The sequence below is a fragment of the Solanum pennellii genome, chromosome 3, assembly GCF_001406875.1.
Source record: "Solanum pennellii chromosome 3, SPENNV200".
Classification (NCBI taxonomy): Eukaryota; Viridiplantae; Streptophyta; class Magnoliopsida; order Solanales; family Solanaceae; genus Solanum; species Solanum pennellii.
In genome coordinates, this window is record NC_028639.1 from 60,014,387 (window position 1) to 60,033,416 (window position 19,030).

Below are 19,030 nucleotides of genomic sequence, written 5' to 3' on the forward strand. Positions count from 1 at the left end.
TTATCAAGTTATGAACCTGTGGGGAACACGTAAACCCTAGTTACTTTGATTAATTGATTAAACTCCAATATTCAAAGCTGTTAACTGTCTCTTTCAATTTCGTTAGTTATTTTTATTCATTTAGAAATAGAAACCCCCCTTTTTAGTGTTTTTACTTTCCAAGGAAGTAATTGACCGAACAATAGTAATAACAGGTTGAAGTTAAGTCTAGACTATTTTCCTCGTGGGAACGATCCCAACCTCACTAGTTGGGTTATTTACTTGACACGACCGCTTTACTTTTTATTTGAGAAGTAAGTTTGAGCGTATCACCCGGTCCCCCAAAACAATTTTCAACTAAAAGGTTTTCAAAGAAAGGATCTGATTCTGCTCCAAAATCATTTGTCAAAAAGATTCAAAAACTACCCCATTGGACTAGAAACAATCTGATCACTCCCTTGTCTTCCTTGTGGGAACTCAAATTGAAATGGGTTCCCAAGCCTAACAAGTGATTCTTGTTGCAGGTGAGTGAGAGGAGCAGCAGTCAATGTTGGTATATGGACAGTGGATGCTCAAAACATATGACTGGTGATATCAAAAATTTCCTCTCACTCAAGACACTTCAGGGAGGAGGTGTCTCTTTTGGTGATGGAAAAAAGGGGTATATTTTGGGAGTTGGTAAAGTAGGAAAATCTCTTGGAGAATCAATTGATAATGTGTATCATGTCGGTGGATTGAAGTACAGTCTTTTGAGTGTATCTCAAATTTGTGACAAGGGAAATGAAGTGAAGTTTACTTCAGAGAAGTTCACTGTGGTTAATCTAACCACAAAGAAAGTGATTCTTACTGCCTTTAGAAGTAAAAACATGTATGTGGCTAACTTAGAAACGTCTCATGGAGATGATCTGACATGTCTTAGTACTCAAAATGAAAATGATGATCTGTGGCATCAAAGACTAGGGCATATGAGCTCATCTTTATTGAATAAACTGATTTCTAAGGACCTGGTCCTAGGTTTCCAAACTTAAAGTTCTATGAAAACAAAATCTGTGAAGCGTGTGTCAAAGGAAAACAAATCAGATCATCCTTCAAGCCAAAGAAGCAAGTAACATCATCAAGAGTACTGAAGCTGTTACACATGGATTTATGTGGACCTTTGAAGGTTCAAAGTAGAAATGGAAAGAAATACATTCTGGTGGTAGTTGATGATTACTCAAGGTACACATGGACAAGATTCCTAAGAACAAAAGCAGAAACACCTGAAGAATTGGTGGTGTTCTTCAAAATGATTCAAACAAAATTGAATCAAGTTATTGTCGGAATTAGATCTGATCATGGAACTGAGTTTGAAAACTCAAAACTTGATCAATTCTGCATGGAGAATGGTATTATTCATAATTTTTCTTCTCCAAGAACTCCTCAACAAAATGGAGTAGTGGAAAGGAAAAACAGAACCTTGGTGAACATTGCTAGGACCATGATTATTGAGTCAAATCTTCCTAAAAGCTTCTGGGCTGAAGCTGTCAACACAGCATGTCATGTTACTAAGAGGTGTCGGATAAGGTCTTTATTGAATAAGACTCCCTATGAGTTGCTCAACAACAGAAAACCTATGTTGAGTTATCTTAGGGCTTTTGGTTGCAAATGTTTTGGGCTGAACAATGGAAAAGATGATCTGGGAAAATTTGATCCCAGAAGTGATGAAGGAGTGTTTGTTGGATACTCTTCATCAAGTAAAGCATACAGAATTTTCAACAAAAGAACTCAATGTATTGAAGAAAGTATTCATGTTGTGTTTGATGAAGATGGAAGTTTGAAAAGTGATGCATCAAATGATGAAGATGAGTTGATTAAGCTGTTTAATTCACAAAAAATTGAAGGAAGTGAAGCTGGTGCAAATGATTAGTTGAGGAATGACAATGATAATGATAATCATAGTCTATCTGAAAAGACTGATGAAGTTGAAAAGTGTGATGAGGGACCTGGTACCATTCTGAACTCGAGCCAGAATACCTCAAACTCTCCAGAAAATGATGAGCTCCTTGAAGAAGAAGAACATGCTGATCAGCTGAACCAGTTGACTTTGAGACCAGGATGGAAACATAGTTCATCACATCCACTTGATAATCTTATCTCACCCTTGAATTCTGAAATTCACACTAGATCAAAAACAAGGAATCTAGTTGCATTCTCAGCATTCATATCATCTATTGAGCCAAAGAATGTGAAAGAGGCACTAGGTGATGTAGATTGGATAAATTTGATGCAAGAAGAACTTCATCAGTTTGAAAGAAGTAAGGTGTGGTACCTGGTTCCTCGACCTATTGGCAGAATAGTGATAGGAACCAGATGGGTTTTCAGAAACAAGCTTGATGAAAATGGTGTGATTACTAGAAACAAATCCAGATTAGTTGTTCAAGGATACAATCAGGAAGAAGGAATAGACTATGATAAAACTTTTGCACCTGTTGCAAGGATGAAGGCCATCAGAATTCTAATAGCTTTTGCAGAGCATTCATGGGATTCAAGCTATATCAAATGGATGTCAAAAGTGTGTTTCTAAATGGAGACCTGAAAGAGGATGTGTTTGTTAAACAACCTCCTGGGTTTGAAGATGCTGAGCTACCAGATCATGTGTTCAGATTGAATAAGGCTCTATATGGTTTGAAACAAGCCCCTAGAGCCTGGTATGAAAGGCTGTCAAATTTTCTGTTGAAAAATGGGTTCAAAAGAGGAAAAATAGACAATACCTTGTTCTTATTAAAAAGAGAACAGGAACTGCTTATTATTCAGGTGTATGTGGATGACATAATTTTCGGAGCTACATCAGAGCATTTGTGTGAAGAATTTTCATCATTAATGGGAAAGGAATTTGAGATGAGCATGATGGGTGAATTGGCATTCTTACTGGGACTACAAATCAAGCAATCATCAAATGGAATCTCAATCAGTCAGGAGAAGTACATTGTTGAAGAAATTCAATATGTTTGATTCTAAACCTATTGATACTCCTATGGGAACAAACTCCAAGCTTATAGCAGATGAATCTAATTCTCTTGTGAATCAAACCATGTATTAGGGAATCATTGGGTCCTTGTTGTATCTGACTGCTAGCAGACCTGATATTGTATACAGTGTTGGAATGTGTGCTAGATTCCAAGCATATCCTCGTGATTCACATTTGAAGGCTGCAAAACGTATTCTCAGATACTTGAAGAAGACAGGGGACCTGGTCCTTTTCTATCCAGCAGGTGACACTTTTGATCTTGTTGGTTTTGCAGATGCTGATTTTGCTGGTTATCAAGTTGACAGGAAGAGTACTTCTGGAATGGCTCATTTCCTTGGATCTTCACTCATTTCTTGGGGAACTAAGAAACAGAATTCTGTAGCTCTTTCAATAGCTGAAGCTGAATATGTAGCAGCTGCTGCATGTTGTTCACAATTGTTATGGATCAAGCAACATTTAGAGGATTTTGGTGTAATCATCAAAGATATTCCTCTTATGTGCGATAATACTATTGCAGTTAGTATGGGAAAGAATCAAGTTCAACACAAGAGAACTAAGCACATTGATGTTAGACATCATTTTCTGAGAGACAATGTTGAAAAAGGGAATATTGTGCTTACATATTGTCCAACAGAGGAACAAATTGCAGATATCTTCACCAAGGCTCTCAACAAAGATCAATTTGAAAGTAATAGGTTGAAGTTGGGCATGATGACCTCGCACTGATTTCCAGATACTCAATAGTTGAATTCCTTTGATGGCTAAACTTGCAGTGCAGGTATCCTTTGTGTCAATAATATATTATATGGATTAGATCATTTTGGTACCTATTGTAGGTATACATTCAGGAAGGACTAGAAAAGCAAAGACATGGCTAGAACAGTTGAGGAATGATGATAAAGCTGTGTTATAGGACCTGGTCCCAGTCAAGGTTAGCATTTTTACATTAATTTTAAACTGAAAAAAGGTGACCGTTGATAAAGCCACGTGTCAATCATCGGTCATTCTGACCGTTAGTCCCATCGCTTATTTTTCAAGCGACGCGTCAAATCAAGGGACCTGGCACCGTTTCAATTCTTTTTAAGCTCTTCTTCTTTCCTTTTAATTCTTAATCTGTCTTGCAATATTCCTCCACTATAAAAGAAAAGGGAAAGAAGAGAAAATATGAAATCTGTTTTTATCCCTTTTTCTTTTTCTTCTAAAACTGTTACTCTTCACTTCTTCTTGACAAAATGTCTGATCCTTCATCCGCCTCTAAGCAAATGCTTACAGCCCTTAGTGAGATTGAACCTATTGCCTTTTATTCTTCTTTAGCAGTAGGGTCTAGGTCTAATATTCCTTCAAGTTATTCTCAAGATATTCCTGAAAATTCGTTTCACTCCATAGATCTGAACAGCTCTAGTGTCCCTACTGGACCTGGTCCTCATCATGAAATGCTTTCAGATGCTTTGTTTGAAGGAGATTTGCCAAGAAACAAATCTTTTGAGTCAAACATTCTTGCTGCAAGTGAAGAGCTGGTGATTGAAAGTCTTGCAATGATGAGAGAGGAAGTCATGGTCGAACAAAATGAACCTTTTCAAGGAGAAGAGATCAGAGAGACTCAACCTATTTTTGATAAAACTCCAGATTTTGGGAGGTATCCATATTCTAACTCCTCTGATTCTGCCAGTGATGATGAATCTATTCAATGGAAGATTGAAAGGAGAGATGTTAGTGTATCAAGAAAGGGAAAAGAAAAGGTAGTTGAAGAAGTGCCTAGAAGGAGACCTACTACTAGATCTGATGCTAGAAAGTTGCTGGCTGATGCTTTGAAAGCTAGTGCAAGGTCTACAGCAGAAATCAGGAGTGATAGAACATTCAAAGTGTCAAATTTCAAAATGCCTGAATCTGGTGTCATAGAGGTGTCTGCTGAAGAGACAGAAAAGAGGCACAGGAAGAAAAAATCAGGAAAAACAAAGTCAAGAGATCCCAAAAAGGTTGAGAAAATAAAATCCACGAGGGAGAGTTCTAAAGGAAAAAGCAAAAGATCACAGGGACCTGGTACCCAAAGAAAAGTTGAAGAGGAGGTCAACAAACAAGAAACTGTTGACAACTTGAAAAAGCAGTCTGTGCTGGCTGGAAGAGTTTTTGACATGGGAATAATCAACCTTCCTGGAATGGACTCTCTTCATGACATGGTGGAGATTCAGTCATGGATGCATCTCTTCAACAAAAAATCTCCCATTCTTCATGAAGAGGAAGTGCGTGAATTTTACTACAACATTCAATTTCAGGAAGATGGAAGTGTCTATACCAGAGTGAATGATATTGTAGTGCATCTGGATGAGTTTCTGTTGGGGAAAATTCTTAAGGTACCTCGAGATGGCACCAGGTTTGTGATTAAGAAAACATGTTCGGCTGAGTTTGTGGCATTGGTCTCGAAGCTTCCCACAACAAAGTGTGCAGGGGTTTTTAAGAAGGTGAAGAAAAGTGAGTATCAGTTGGTTTTTGAGTTTGTCAACAAAACTCTACTTCCTCGAACTGAAAAGAGGACCTCAGCTACTTCTGTTGATTTGTACGTGATGGAGTTTTTGTGCAAATTTGAACCTCTAAATCTTCCAGGGCTCATGCTTGAACATATGTACAAGATTGTCATTGAGCGGAAAGGAATACATGGAATGGGATATGGATACTTTCTCACTGAAGTATTCAAATACTTTAACATTCCAATTAGCGTTGGCAAGGTTGGTACAGTGAAACAAGCTTTTTCAGAGAATACTCTGGTTGAATGTGAGTGCATTGAAGGGAAAGGAAATCCCAAGAGCAAAATGGCTCAACTCATAGAAGACCAGGACCAACTCAAGCATGAAGTCGAAGAATTAACTATGCGATTGAGTGGAAAAGATGCTGAAATTGCTATTCTCAAAGCTGAGCTGCTCACTGCACAGACAGAGGGACCTGGTACTTTTGTGGTTCAAGCCCTGGAATAGGAAAATGCAGAGTTGAGGGCCAAGGTTATTGCTTTGCAAGAAAAGGCAATAAAGGATAATGATGCTGCAAATGATAGACTCACTCTCATTATTCAGTCCCTTTCTCATCAGCCTCCCCCTTCTTAGTCTGTCCCAATCATTTTCTGTGTCTTCCTTGTGTGGCTTGTCTTTTTGTCATTGGATTCTCAGTTTGCTATTAATGTATTAAATGTTTATCTTGGAATGCTATTTATATTATTCCCCTGGTGTTCTAGCTACTATCTCTTGTGAATGCTTTCCTTTGTGTTTGATTGCTATCAAGATTTGGACTTTTCTGATATTATTGTTGATACTATTGGTTTATTGTTTCTCTTTTTTATGCTGCCAAAAGGGGGAATTTTAACTGATAAGTTGTAGCTGGACATGTTTGTGAGGGGGAATACAGTGAGGGGGAATACAGTGAAAGGGAAAAAAAATTTTCTTTTCAGGAGGGTGGACAAGTAATTCAGGGGGAACTTGTTATGAAGCTGGAGTGGTTTCTGGAGTATTGTTTGTCATCATCAAAAAGGGGGGAAATGTTATTTGTAAGTTTTGATGATGTGACAAACTCAGGGACCTTGTAAAGGTATCAGGTTCTCAACATGAGTTTTGATGATGTGACAAACTCAGGGACCTTGTAAAGGTACCAGGTTCCCAACATGAATAGCCTGTTGACTGCCAGCTGGAGAAGGTACAGAAAGTGGGTGCACATTTCCCAACGGCGTCAGAAAAGTCAGACCTTCCCAACCAATGGCAAGAGTTTAAGGAAAGGGACTTGTCTATACAATGTCACTTTTCTTAACAACATTCTTTAGTTTTTGCAACTTGAAAAAGCACTGTCAAGAACATTTGCAAAGGCTATAGAAAATCAAAGTGAAGAATTATTCTATAACAACTTAAAACTGAGGTGCATATCGTGTAGTTGATTGAGAATATATTCTTGTGGTCTTACATTGTAAACTGTTCCTAAATCTATAAAGGAATCAGTGTGGTGGGTGTTGAAATTCTAAGTTGTCTAGAGAGATAGCTTAGTGGGTAGAATAACTTCTACTTAGGCTTATCAAGCAATAGAGTTATTGCTTGATTGTGAGATTAAAAATTTTTTCTCACATTTGTGTAACTGGTTTTACTTTTGCTTACGAAGATTAGTGAAACAGTTTTGAAAATCCTGTGAGACAGGTCGTGGTTTTACTCCCTTAAGCAAGGAGGTTTCCACGTAAAATTGTTATGTTGTTAAATTGCATTTACTTTCTGTTCATATTCGGTTTTGTGTCAAGGGACCTGGTCCATTGACTGATAAGTGGACGCATAGATTCTAACAACAGTGAACTGAAAAATTGGATGTATGGAGGATTCATCTTTTTTCATTATAGCTCACCAAGATCTTCACCACTTTTTCTATCATTAAACAAACATATCAATAGATCAAACAAAACACATAAAAACATATGAAAATTCAAAACATAAAATTGGAGTAATGAAGTTGAAGAAAAAGTTGAATAGAAAATGGTGAAATAATACTCTAAAAAATAAATTAAGATTTTATTGTTTTATTTTTTATTAAATAATTTTGATTAATAATTTTTAAAAATAGTTATGAAATAATTATGACATGACATTAATATATCTGACGTGGATATGACATGTCATTTATGTGAAGGAGAGTGAACTACCCACATGGTCAGAGGGGTTTAAAAATCTCATTTTGGTTAGGTTCAGGGGTCCAGATGACAAAAGGCTAAGCAGGAGTATTCAGAATACAAACTGATACAAGTACGAGGGTCCACCAGATCATTCCTCCTTCTATATTTAATAACATTTAACTTTAGAATACATATTTTATCCTTAATAAATATCTATCACTTGTTTTAGACCATAAATTTCAAAAAAAAAATATTTCTTAAACTTCATGTCAAATCAAACTAACTCACACAAAATGGGACGAAGAAAATACATATTAAGCTAGATTCTAAAAATGAAAACTTATTATATAGTAAAACCTCACTAAATTAATATCGCTCGGACCATGTAATATTATTATTCATAGAGATACTATTTAATCAATAAATTAATATTTATTCAATTAAAGAGTGGTTTGAGATTAAATTTTGTGATACTAGGATAATAAGAGGTTTATTATCACAACAACTTTTATCATAGGATATAAGAAGGCTTATGAAGTAAGACAAATTGATCCATGAAAAATTAATGTTTTGAATGTTATCAATTTTGCAATGCCGACTTGGACGACAAATGTAATACTCAGTAAGAGAAATAACAATTTATTTTTGACAATGTAGTAAAATTTAGGAGCATGAAATCTCAAAGAATAAGAATGAACCCGTATGTGAAAACATTATTCATGAACTTAAGGTCATGTTTAAATGATCTCGATTATCGAAATAAAATGGACATCAATAAGGATTACCATGTGAAAATGAGTAAATGCTCAGAGCTCTGAAACTTAGAAGAAATTGTGGATCTCATAAAAAGATAATGTCGATGATGAAATTGAAGATGATACAATACCTTTGTAATCAATTACACGTAAGGAAACATTTATCAAATCTAGAACTCTTTACAATTTTATGGTTCAACTAACATCGAAACTTCTGGATGTAAAAAGAAAAGTTAGAGATGAACCTCAACTAGATTTAAAATTTAGCAAAAAAAAGGATAATTGAAGCACATTTCACTAAATTTTACTAGATATATTTGCACTTTTAAGGACTTGTAGATTTACAATTTTAATGGAACCATATATTTATATAGTAGTTTTTAAAAAGAGAAAATTGTATATAATAGCAAACTATTAATTCAAATTAAATATTGTACTCGTAATTTGATTTAATTGTAACAAATTGTTGTTATTTCGCTTCTCTCCTGGTGAATCTCGCTCGTCATTCTCATTTTCGCTGGCAGTCTCCCTCGCCTCTATCGCTTCTATACAAACACAATTGCATAAAATGTGTTTGTATTTGTATAAAATGAGAGAATTATATACATACATATATTTTTGTTCCCCTCTTTCCCCTCCTAGATCTCGCTCGCCTCTCTCACTTTATACAAACACAAACGTTAACGTTTACATTTTTTATTTATAAAGCGAGAAAAAAATGTATGTAAAATATAAATGCATATATTTTCGTCCTATACATTTATACAAATGCGATCTATTCCTCTGCCCAATTATTTTTGTCTTTCTCATTTTCTCGCTTTATTCAAATACAGATCTTTTGTATATGTATATTGAAACTAATTATACAACTCCTTTCTTTTATATATATATATATATATATATATATATATATATATATATATACACACACACACACACACACCGCAATATGCATATTGTTTGCTATAGAGCGCAATTATGCAAACTGTAGTTGTATCATACAGTGGCGTACACAGAAATTTTTATAAGCGGTGTCGATATATAATAATAAATAGATATATAATTTATATGATAACACTATATTAATAAAATTGTTTAAATGTACTAAAAAATAACAACTTTCTAATTGACTTAGTTTTAGCTTTATAACTTATTATTCTGCTGAGTTTCATTTCGAACAAGTGATTAAATTACTATAATATTAAACTATATTCTAGTTCAATTGGTCCATTTTATTTTAATTATGAATTGAAGGTTGAAAGGTTCAAATCTCAATAATATCAACTTTTATGCAATAATATGCCTAATGAGGCTCGAACTCGGGCAACGAGGACAATTACTGCACTCCAGCGTGTCAAGCCAAGCAACACATTTGTTTAGAAAGTATCATTTATATTAATTTGTTAGTACATTTTATTTTACTTTTCAGATTATATATATATATCAAGAATTTTCGACGAAGCAGTGTTGTGTGACACCCCTTGAAATAGGTTGCGTCTGCCCTATCATACAAATATGATTTTTATGTTTGCTATACGTGAAAGTTGCTCTTCTAAAAATAAGTACTTATTAATTTATCAAATAGGTTATTTTTTTCATCGGCCCAAGTCAAAACCAAAAAAAAAATATTATCTTAAAACTATTATTCCCTCCATTTCAAAAAGAATGACATCCTTTCCTTTTTATATGCTCTAAAAAAAAACTTTTTTTTTTTGTAATATTTTAAAATCAGTTTTCAACATGGCATGTTTAACACTATGTTTGGATCATTGTTATCCATTGTATTGTATTGTTGCTATACTTACAATGTTTGTTTTGATTGTTACTTAAAATGTATTGTATTGTATTGTTGAATTTCGTTGTTACGTAACAATGAAAATCTTTATTTTATGGAATATCCAATTTGGTGTGTTCTCATTGTTTCTTAATTTCTTTTTCCAATTATATATTTACATAATATTTCAAAATATTATTTTACCCTTTATCTTAATTATTTAAATCTAGTCAAATCTCTTATCCTAGAATAATTAGGATATTTTAGTAAATTTACAAATTACAATAAAATACATATGATCAAATCAAACAATTAAAATGTTACTAAACAACAATAAACAATACAGTCTAGACAAACATTGTATCTACCATACAATACAGTAAATAGAGTACAATATAATACAATACATTATGAAACAATGGATAACAATGATCCAAACAAAGTGTAAGACTACAAAATCAAAGGACAATCTTGTACATTTAAACCAACTTTAATTTAGGATCACAATATACAAAAATCTTCGTTATAATCTTAAACTTGGTGTCAAATCAAATCAAATCATTTTTCCGTGAGTATCAATTTAGTGAGTATTGATTTAGCTAGGTTTAATGTATATGTTTAGCAAAATGCGAGACATCGAAGAATTTTAGATAAGGTGCAAAAGCCACGAATAAAGAAAATTAATCTGATCTGCTTATATTACAAGTGAAAGAGGCATGAGATAATAAACCTGATCAAAAAGAAAGCAGTATACAGATGACGTTTCTGTCATATCTGAACTAATTTAGAGCAGTAGAAAATCCTTCAGCAGCATTTTCCGCTGAATTAATGCCAAAGAGACCTGCAAATTTGGGATATGAAACACTAGCTAGCAACTACTTGTTTGTTATTGGATGTAATCTTTAATTTTCTTTCAAAAGTCAAACAAGAATGGATCATTTCCATAATCCCAAATATGAGCAGGGTGGTAATTATCGCTGTCATCCACAATAGAAGGCCACAAATCCGGAGAAGCCACTGCCGCTACTGGATCGGAAACAACCGGTGCGGTGGCATCCACTGACGTGTACACGTTACTCTCATACAAACAATTATGTTGTTGATGTTGATGCTGATATTGTTGATTTTGATCTTCTTTCGTAAGATTAGGGTTAGGGTTAGGGTTTGAATCAGACCATAACATCATTCCAGTGTCGAGGTGATATCCATTATCATCAAAAGTTTGTTTCTGGTGAGGATTTTGTGACATGTCGTCAGCATATTGCACGGCAGGGTAAAATCCGTAATTATTAGAAGGAGCCAATACGTTTGGAGGTAATAGCGTAGAAGAAGAGGAGAAAGAGAAATCAAATGATGCAGAAGGAGGTCTAGGAAGTAAAGGACGAAGAGTTTGTGTTGTAGATGATGATGAAGTGGAGCCACGTTTAGAAGAATTTGATGAAGAGCTAGTAGCGTTTGCACCTGAAGGTTGAAGATTCAGCTGAGCTTTTGAACCGTAGAGTATAATAGCGGCACGGTCATAGGCTCGAGCAGCATCTTCAGCAGTAGCAAAAGTACCGAGCCAACGTCGTGTCCGTTTACGGGGCTCACGGATCTCAGCTACCCACTTGCCCCAGCTGCGTTGTCTAACACCTCGATACCTGAATTTGTTGTTATCAGGTCCTCCTTTGCCTTTACCTCTCTTGTTGCTATTTTCCTCACTAGTGTTTTTTCCTTGTTGGTTGGTAGGGTGGGGATATTGATGATAATTGCTATCTGCACTGGTGCTATTCATAGTTCCAAAGAGATTAAAATTTAGAGAGAGATATATGCCTCGTTGTTTGGATACCCAATGAGTCTCGAGAGAGGACAGTAGAAAAGAAACAAAGTGGTATTTGTAAATGGTGGATGAGGGCGGTGCTCTTATATACACATACACACACAGCATGCCTATTCTTATGCACTGCTATGAAACCTTTTGTCATTACCAAGTTTCTCTTTTTTCAACTTCGACTTGAAGTTTTTTTTTTCTTTTTTTTTTTACGTAGGAATAAATTTTTATTTTAATCCTTATTATGCTTCAGGCATAGCATCATCCATGTACAGTTTCAAGGTTGTACTATAGTTACAATATTTAGGGAAAATGCACAAGTACCTCTCGATCTATGTCCACAATTTCAGATACACACTTATACTATACAAAGGTCCTATTGTTCTCTGAATTTATTTTATAAGTAATTTTTTATCCCTTTTCGGCCTACGTGGCACTAGCTTAAAAAAAAAGTCAATCAGCGTTAGGTCCACAAGATAGTGTCCCATAAACCAAAAATGATAGAAAATTATTGATAAGATAAATTCAGAGGTAATATGATTTTAGTATAATATAAGTGTATCTCTGAAATTTTGAGTATAGATTGAGGGCTACTAATTCATTATCCCACAATATTTACTTTGATCAAGTCTTAAGTTTTTAAATTACTAGCTAGTTTTTTGTTGTTTTTTTTCTTCTCTTCGATTGCCTGGGGAATAGTTTCATTCGTCTCACCAGGTCATAATTTACATTTCAAACAATATTGGAAGGGTACTCATTTAGGAAAAAAAAAGTCAGATACTAAAAATGATCGGATGAGTTGTTAAAACTAATTGTTGAATCATTCAACATATGCAGTTAATACAAACCATTAATATTTTCTCGGTTATTTGAATCTTGTTTATTGTACTATTGTAGACAAATAAGTTTCATTCTAAAAAAATAGCAATCAAAAAAAGAAATTACCAACAAATAATAATATTGACATTCGAATGATTTATATCACACTATAATAAAAATAACTTTTAGCGAAAGTAAATATATCCATTAATAAAGAGTGATAAAAAGTTTACCAGCATTAGTTAATTGTCACTGGATCCAAACATTTACAAAAATGTTAAATGCCGCTAAAATATATTTTTTTTAATAAAAATTAAGCTATTATTATTTATTAATTGTAGTTAAAGATAATTTTTCATGTAGTCTCAAACTTACTAGCTTTATAAAATCTAAAACGAAAAAAGATATAAATCGCCCGCCTTTTCTCTCCACGATTGTCAACTCAAGGGCAAGACATCGCTTTTGAATTGATGAAATTTCCGCGGCTCAACACTTGGAGAGGAAAATTTCATTGTGTTTTTCTGATTTTATAAAGACGCCTTCATATAGATGTGATCATGTGAGTTAGGATTTTAGGTGCATTTTACTCTCCAAGTAATCTAAAGAATATTGGGCTTAAAGAGCATGAGTAGAACTCATTTTGTGAACTTAACAGACAAGCCTATCGTATATTTAATTTATATAATTTCAATTTAAATTTTCATTTAACTTTATTATAATTTTACTCATAAATTTAAAATTTAATCCAAATTAATATTTTTTTATCAATAAAAACTCTACTTTCTACAACTTTAAATACATTTTCGTTTTAACTTGTCACATTTAGCATATCAAAATAAAAATAATTTTCCTTTTCATTTTTATCATAATCATTAATTATGTATTTTTTAAATTATTTTTCAAGACTAGCTAAGAGTAGACATCAATTAATGACTATTATGGTAGTTCCCCCTTTCATCTTTATTAACTCATATTTGACTTGACACAATATTTAAGAAGCAATAAAATAAAAAAAAATAGTAATTTTATTATATGACTTTTTATATTGGAAAATTTCTTTTGGCCATAAAAATTTGGTCAGAATGGTAAAAAGATATGTTCACACTATAAATTAGTTTATTTTTGGATATTTTTATCCTTTGACTTAAATATTAAATATATTCTTCAATTATGTTTCCAATATATTGAAAATGATTAATTACATTAATTATTGATGATTTCATAGTTAAACATGATAAATGACCATGAAATTCACCAAAGAAAACATAAGTCTTAACCATGAAATTTCCAGATTTTAAATAATAATTATAATTTGACAGTAATAGTAAAAAGATAATATATATATATATATATATATATATATATATACATATATGTATATATATATATATTCAATCTAAATTTCCTCCTTTCTACTTCTTTCTTTTTTGTTTATTTATTTTTCATTTTTCATTTCTTAATGATTAAAAAAAGTACAAAAGGGGAGTAAAGTATAGACAACCTATTTTAGTTTATAATTTTTAATCGTAAAAAGATAACTTATATCTAAATTTAATATTAAAAATTTATGTCTATAACACTCAAAATTAAAATTTTGAAATTCACCAACTTGACAAAATAATTATTCTTATTTATTTAAAGAAATTGTTAAAAATATGGTTATCTGATTATACTTAAAATGTATCTGAGCGAAATATGAAGAAAATTGAATTATCATCATGTTTCTTTCATTATACATATGTTTGTTTTTATATCCTCAAACATATATGATTCGCACCATACACAAACAAAGACTCATTAAAATTAATATTTATTTATTTTAGTATTAGAGAGGTATACAAATATTTTTTGGAGAAAAAATGTTGATGGTGCTTCATTGAAAAATTATAATAAGAGTAACTAGGAAAAGATATAGAAATTTCTTTATGATTTAAAAATCAGCTTTTATATAAAAAAAAATTGAAAGAAAAACTAATGACAACACAAATTAGCTAAACATGACATGTTTAAGACCACAAGATTAAAGGACATTTTGGTACATTTGACATAACTTTAATTTAGAATCACAAGATTAAAAAGTCTTCTTTCTTTTCTTAAACTCCATTCCAAGTCAAATTAAGTCATCCTTTTTGAAATGGAGGGAGTAACATTTTTTGTGTGCTTGATTTTAGAATTAGATTGATTCGTATATAATAGAAACAAACAAATGCTACTTTGCAAGTTCAAAACTAGAAAATCATTAATAAACTGTATCCAAAAATATTTTATGAAACTAGAATTTATATAGTTTAATTTTACGTGTAATGGAAAAGAAAAGAGAAAGGATGACAAAAAAAGATGAAGAAAAAGGAACAAAAACAAATAGTGAATTAGGAGAAATTAAAAAAAGATAAGGTTAGATTGTAATAGTATCACATTATAAAGTTCATTACATAATTTTCTTTACATAATTAATAATAATTCTAACTTATTAAACATAATATTTTTGTTCACGCATATTTTTAAATGTTTAGGAAATAGTGTTAATAAAAACTTGACTTTATTTTGAAAGAGAAGGAAGTTAAGTGTGTCTTTTTTCTAAATTCTGATAACATAATTCTGATCATTTAGCACTTCTTTACTAAATTCAATTTTGAGAAATGTATTGAAAAAATGACTAATTATTATAGTCGCAATTAAACAATGTGTGTGTGTGTTTTTTTTTTTAAATATTACTCTCTCCGTCCACAAATGTTTGGTAGGCATACTAAAAATAAATGTCCAAGATTAACTGTCAATTTAAACAATTAAGAAATAATAAGTTATATTTTTTTCAATTTTGCCTTAATAATTACTCTATTTTGTTCAATTGAAAAGTCATATAGACTTTTGATATTCTTACTATAGTATGATTATATTAGTCAAACTACACGCTGCATTAAATTTTTCCTGAGGGAAGTGCATGATTTTACCCTGACAAACAATTGTAGACGGAGGGAGTATTATTATACGTAGGAGTGTGAATTAGCTGGTTCAGTTCGATTTTATTTATTACCGATTTTTGATTTTTAAATATGCTAATCCAAATAACAAGTCAATAAGAGATTTTTTTAATTGATTTTTGATTTATCAATTTTTGGTCATCATTGATTCGATTTACCCAATAAGAATACGTCCGTAAAAATATTATATGACTTCTAACTTCTCTAAATATAGTATGAATGTTATAATTACATAGTGAAACAAGAAAGAAAATGAAGAAATGCATCAATAAGGAAAAATATACTACAAAAGTTATAATTACATGTCACTGCAAAAACATAGTATGAAATTTCTTATGTTGATCAAATTACAAACCTTGACAAACTTGCAAAAATTACCACCTACAATTACAAACTAAACCAAAATCCAAATAGTCCAACAAGACTAGAACTAAAACTAAAATCAAATAGCTACAATTGCGAACCTAGTGTAAAGTGGATAGAGTACTAATAATTTTGATATAGTTATATTGTCTAGTTATAGTTTAAGTTATTACGTCCCTATTTAGTTGTCCACTTTAGAAATGAGACACATGTTAAGGCAACAATGATTAACATAGTGAAGTTACAATTTTGAATCCAAAATAAATTTACTCAAGATAACTAATCAATGTTGTGGGAAGTTTAAATTTTCAAAAGTTCAAATGAGGGTATAATAGGAAATTTCTTTTTCTCCTTTCTTGATTTGTCAAAATAAACAAGTAAAAAGAGGACATCTAAAAGAGGAAATATGAACAAGTAAATAGGAACGGATAGAATTATATCTAATATTTAGATAGGTAAAATAGTAAAGTACTGAATTATTATCGTTCTATTGAGTTATCGGTTTATACATAACCCAATAGTAAAATTTGATATCGAATCAATAACCCAATAACTACTTTTTATAAACTCATTAAAAATCTAATAACCCAATAATAATAACTAATAATTATTTTTTTAATTCAATTTATTGGTTAGTTGGCATTTTACACGCCCCTACTTGCAGTATTTTAAGTTGGATTATAGGCATACGTTTTATCGGAATAAATTTTGTGACAAGAACAATCGCAATATCTACATCCTATGAATACTCAAAAAACTCTATATGCATGCCAAGACGAATAGTATGAAAATATCATACCGATACCACATTGTTTTTTGCTTTTCAATTGACAATTTTCTTTTGAATTTAATTTGTATATTCTAATTATAGAATGAATAGCAGAGTAATATTTTGGTTCCTTTATTATTTATAAATTTTGGTTTTGTTTTCAACTATAAGATTTTTCAATGTAAATATAAACTTAATCAAACTGAATATGTGGTATCGAATAATCTTCAAATAATAGAATCATGAGTTTTTATTTTGTTGTATGCATAAATTTTTCACTTATAAACTATTTTAATGTATTATAAATAGATTAAGTAAAGTATTATTAAAATTTTATTTTAGGTGTACATGGGATGATACTAGAAAAAAATATTTAATGTGCACCACTTCAATTAATTAAAAGTTTAAAATTTATTCCTACAACCGAATGTAAATGTTAAAAAAAAAAGAAAAAAAAAACTTGTGGTGGAAGATGAAACTTGGTATTGAGGAAAGGAAGTAAGTTGGGTTGAAAGTGTGTATAAGAATAGGCATGCACCGCCCTCATCCACCATTTACAAATACCACTTTGTCTCTTCTACACCAGCCTTCCACTGTCTCCTCTCTCAACTCATTGGGTAAACAAACAACGAGGCATTTCATCTCTTTGGAACTATGAATAGCACTAGTGATAATCATCAATATCCCCACCCTACCGACCAACAAGGAAAAAACACTAGTGAGGAAAATAGCAACAAGAGAGGCAAAGGCAAAGGAGGACCTGATAACAACAAATTTAGGTACCGAGGAGTTAGACAACGCAGCTGGGGCAAGTGGGTAGCTGAGATCCGTGAGCCTCGTAAACGGACACGACGTTGGCTCGGTACGTTTGCTACTGCTGAAGATGCTGCTCGAGCCTATGACCGTGCCGCTATTATACTCTACGGTTCAAAAGCTCAGCTGAATCTTCAACCTTCAGGTGCAAACGCTACTAGCTCTTCATCAAATTCTTGTAAACGTGGCTCCACTTCATCATCATCTACAACACAAACTCTTCGTCCTTTACTTCCTAGACCTCCTTCTGCATCATTTGATTCCTCCTTCTCTTCTTCTTCAACACTACTACCTCCAAACGTATTAGCTCCTGCTAATAATTACGGATTTTACCCTGCCGTGCAATATGTTGACGGCATGTCACAAAATCCTCACCAGAAACAAACTTTTGGTGATAATGGATATTATCTCGACACTGGAATGATGTTATGGTCTGATTCAAACCCTAACCCAAACCCTAATCCTACAGAAGAAGATCAAAATCAACAATATCAGCATCAACATCAACAACATAATTGTTTGTATGAGAGTAACGTGTACACGTCAGTGGATGCCACCGCACCGGTTGTTTCCGATCCAGTAGCGGCAGTGGCTTCTCCGGATTTGTGGCCTTCTATTGTGGATGACAGCGATAATTACCACCCTGCTGATATTTGGGATTATGGAAATGATCCATTCTTGTTTGATTTTTGAATCAACAGATTTAGCATGCAACAACAAATAACTAGTATTTAGGGTTTGTTTTCTGAAATCTGCTCAAAATGATTTTCTACTGATCGAAACATCAAAAGCAACCTTGCTTTCATCAGGTTTAAATTTAATTATGTGATGCATTTTTATATCTTTGTTCGCTTATTAATAAGCTTTATTTATGGCTTTTGCGCCTTCTCTAAATTAGTTAGTTGTCGAACTTCTTCCATAGTTGTTGCTAAATATAATAGAGCTTTCAATTTTAGTAGGTAGCTTAGGGACGGGGTAGTATTTGATTTGGTGAATGAGTTGAGAAAATTTTTACTGATGAAATATTTATATATCCATTTCCAGTTTATGAATTTTGCTTTTATTTTAACATTTCAATTTCTTGTTATGTTTTGTTCCGGTACAATCAACAATTCTAGTAGATGCCTGAATCACATTTGAATATCTGTATATTACTCTCTAAACAAGTTTACTTTTTATGTTTTTTTTCTAAATATTTTAGATTGCCAATATCATTGCTTTTTTTTTTTAACGTATTTTATAAATATATAATTTTCATTTAAAAAAATGCATCTGAAAATTTCATAAGTAAATCCAAATGTATTATATAAATTGAATTTAAATGTATTAC

The 19,030-nt window shown here is 32.2% G+C and overlaps 2 protein-coding genes across 2 annotated transcripts; one reads left to right on the plus strand and one right to left on the minus strand.

Moving 5' to 3' along the window:
* Positions 1-11,058: 11,058 nt before the first annotated feature.
* LOC107013527 (ethylene-responsive transcription factor ABI4-like) lies at positions 11,059-11,919 on the minus strand. Its single transcript, XM_015213416.1, has one exon. It carries the CDS (start codon positions 11,917-11,919, stop codon positions 11,059-11,061), a length of 861 nt encoding a protein of 286 aa, XP_015068902.1.
* A 5,611-nt stretch (positions 11,920-17,530) lies between these two features.
* On the plus strand, positions 17,531-18,393 carry LOC107013528 (ethylene-responsive transcription factor ABI4-like). Its single transcript, XM_015213417.1, has 2 exons — positions 17,531-18,131; positions 18,231-18,393. Exons 1-2 carry the CDS (start codon positions 17,542-17,544, stop codon positions 18,391-18,393), a joined length of 753 nt encoding a protein of 250 aa, XP_015068903.1. The 5' UTR covers positions 17,531-17,541.
* The last annotated feature ends 637 nt before the right edge of the window (positions 18,394-19,030 follow it).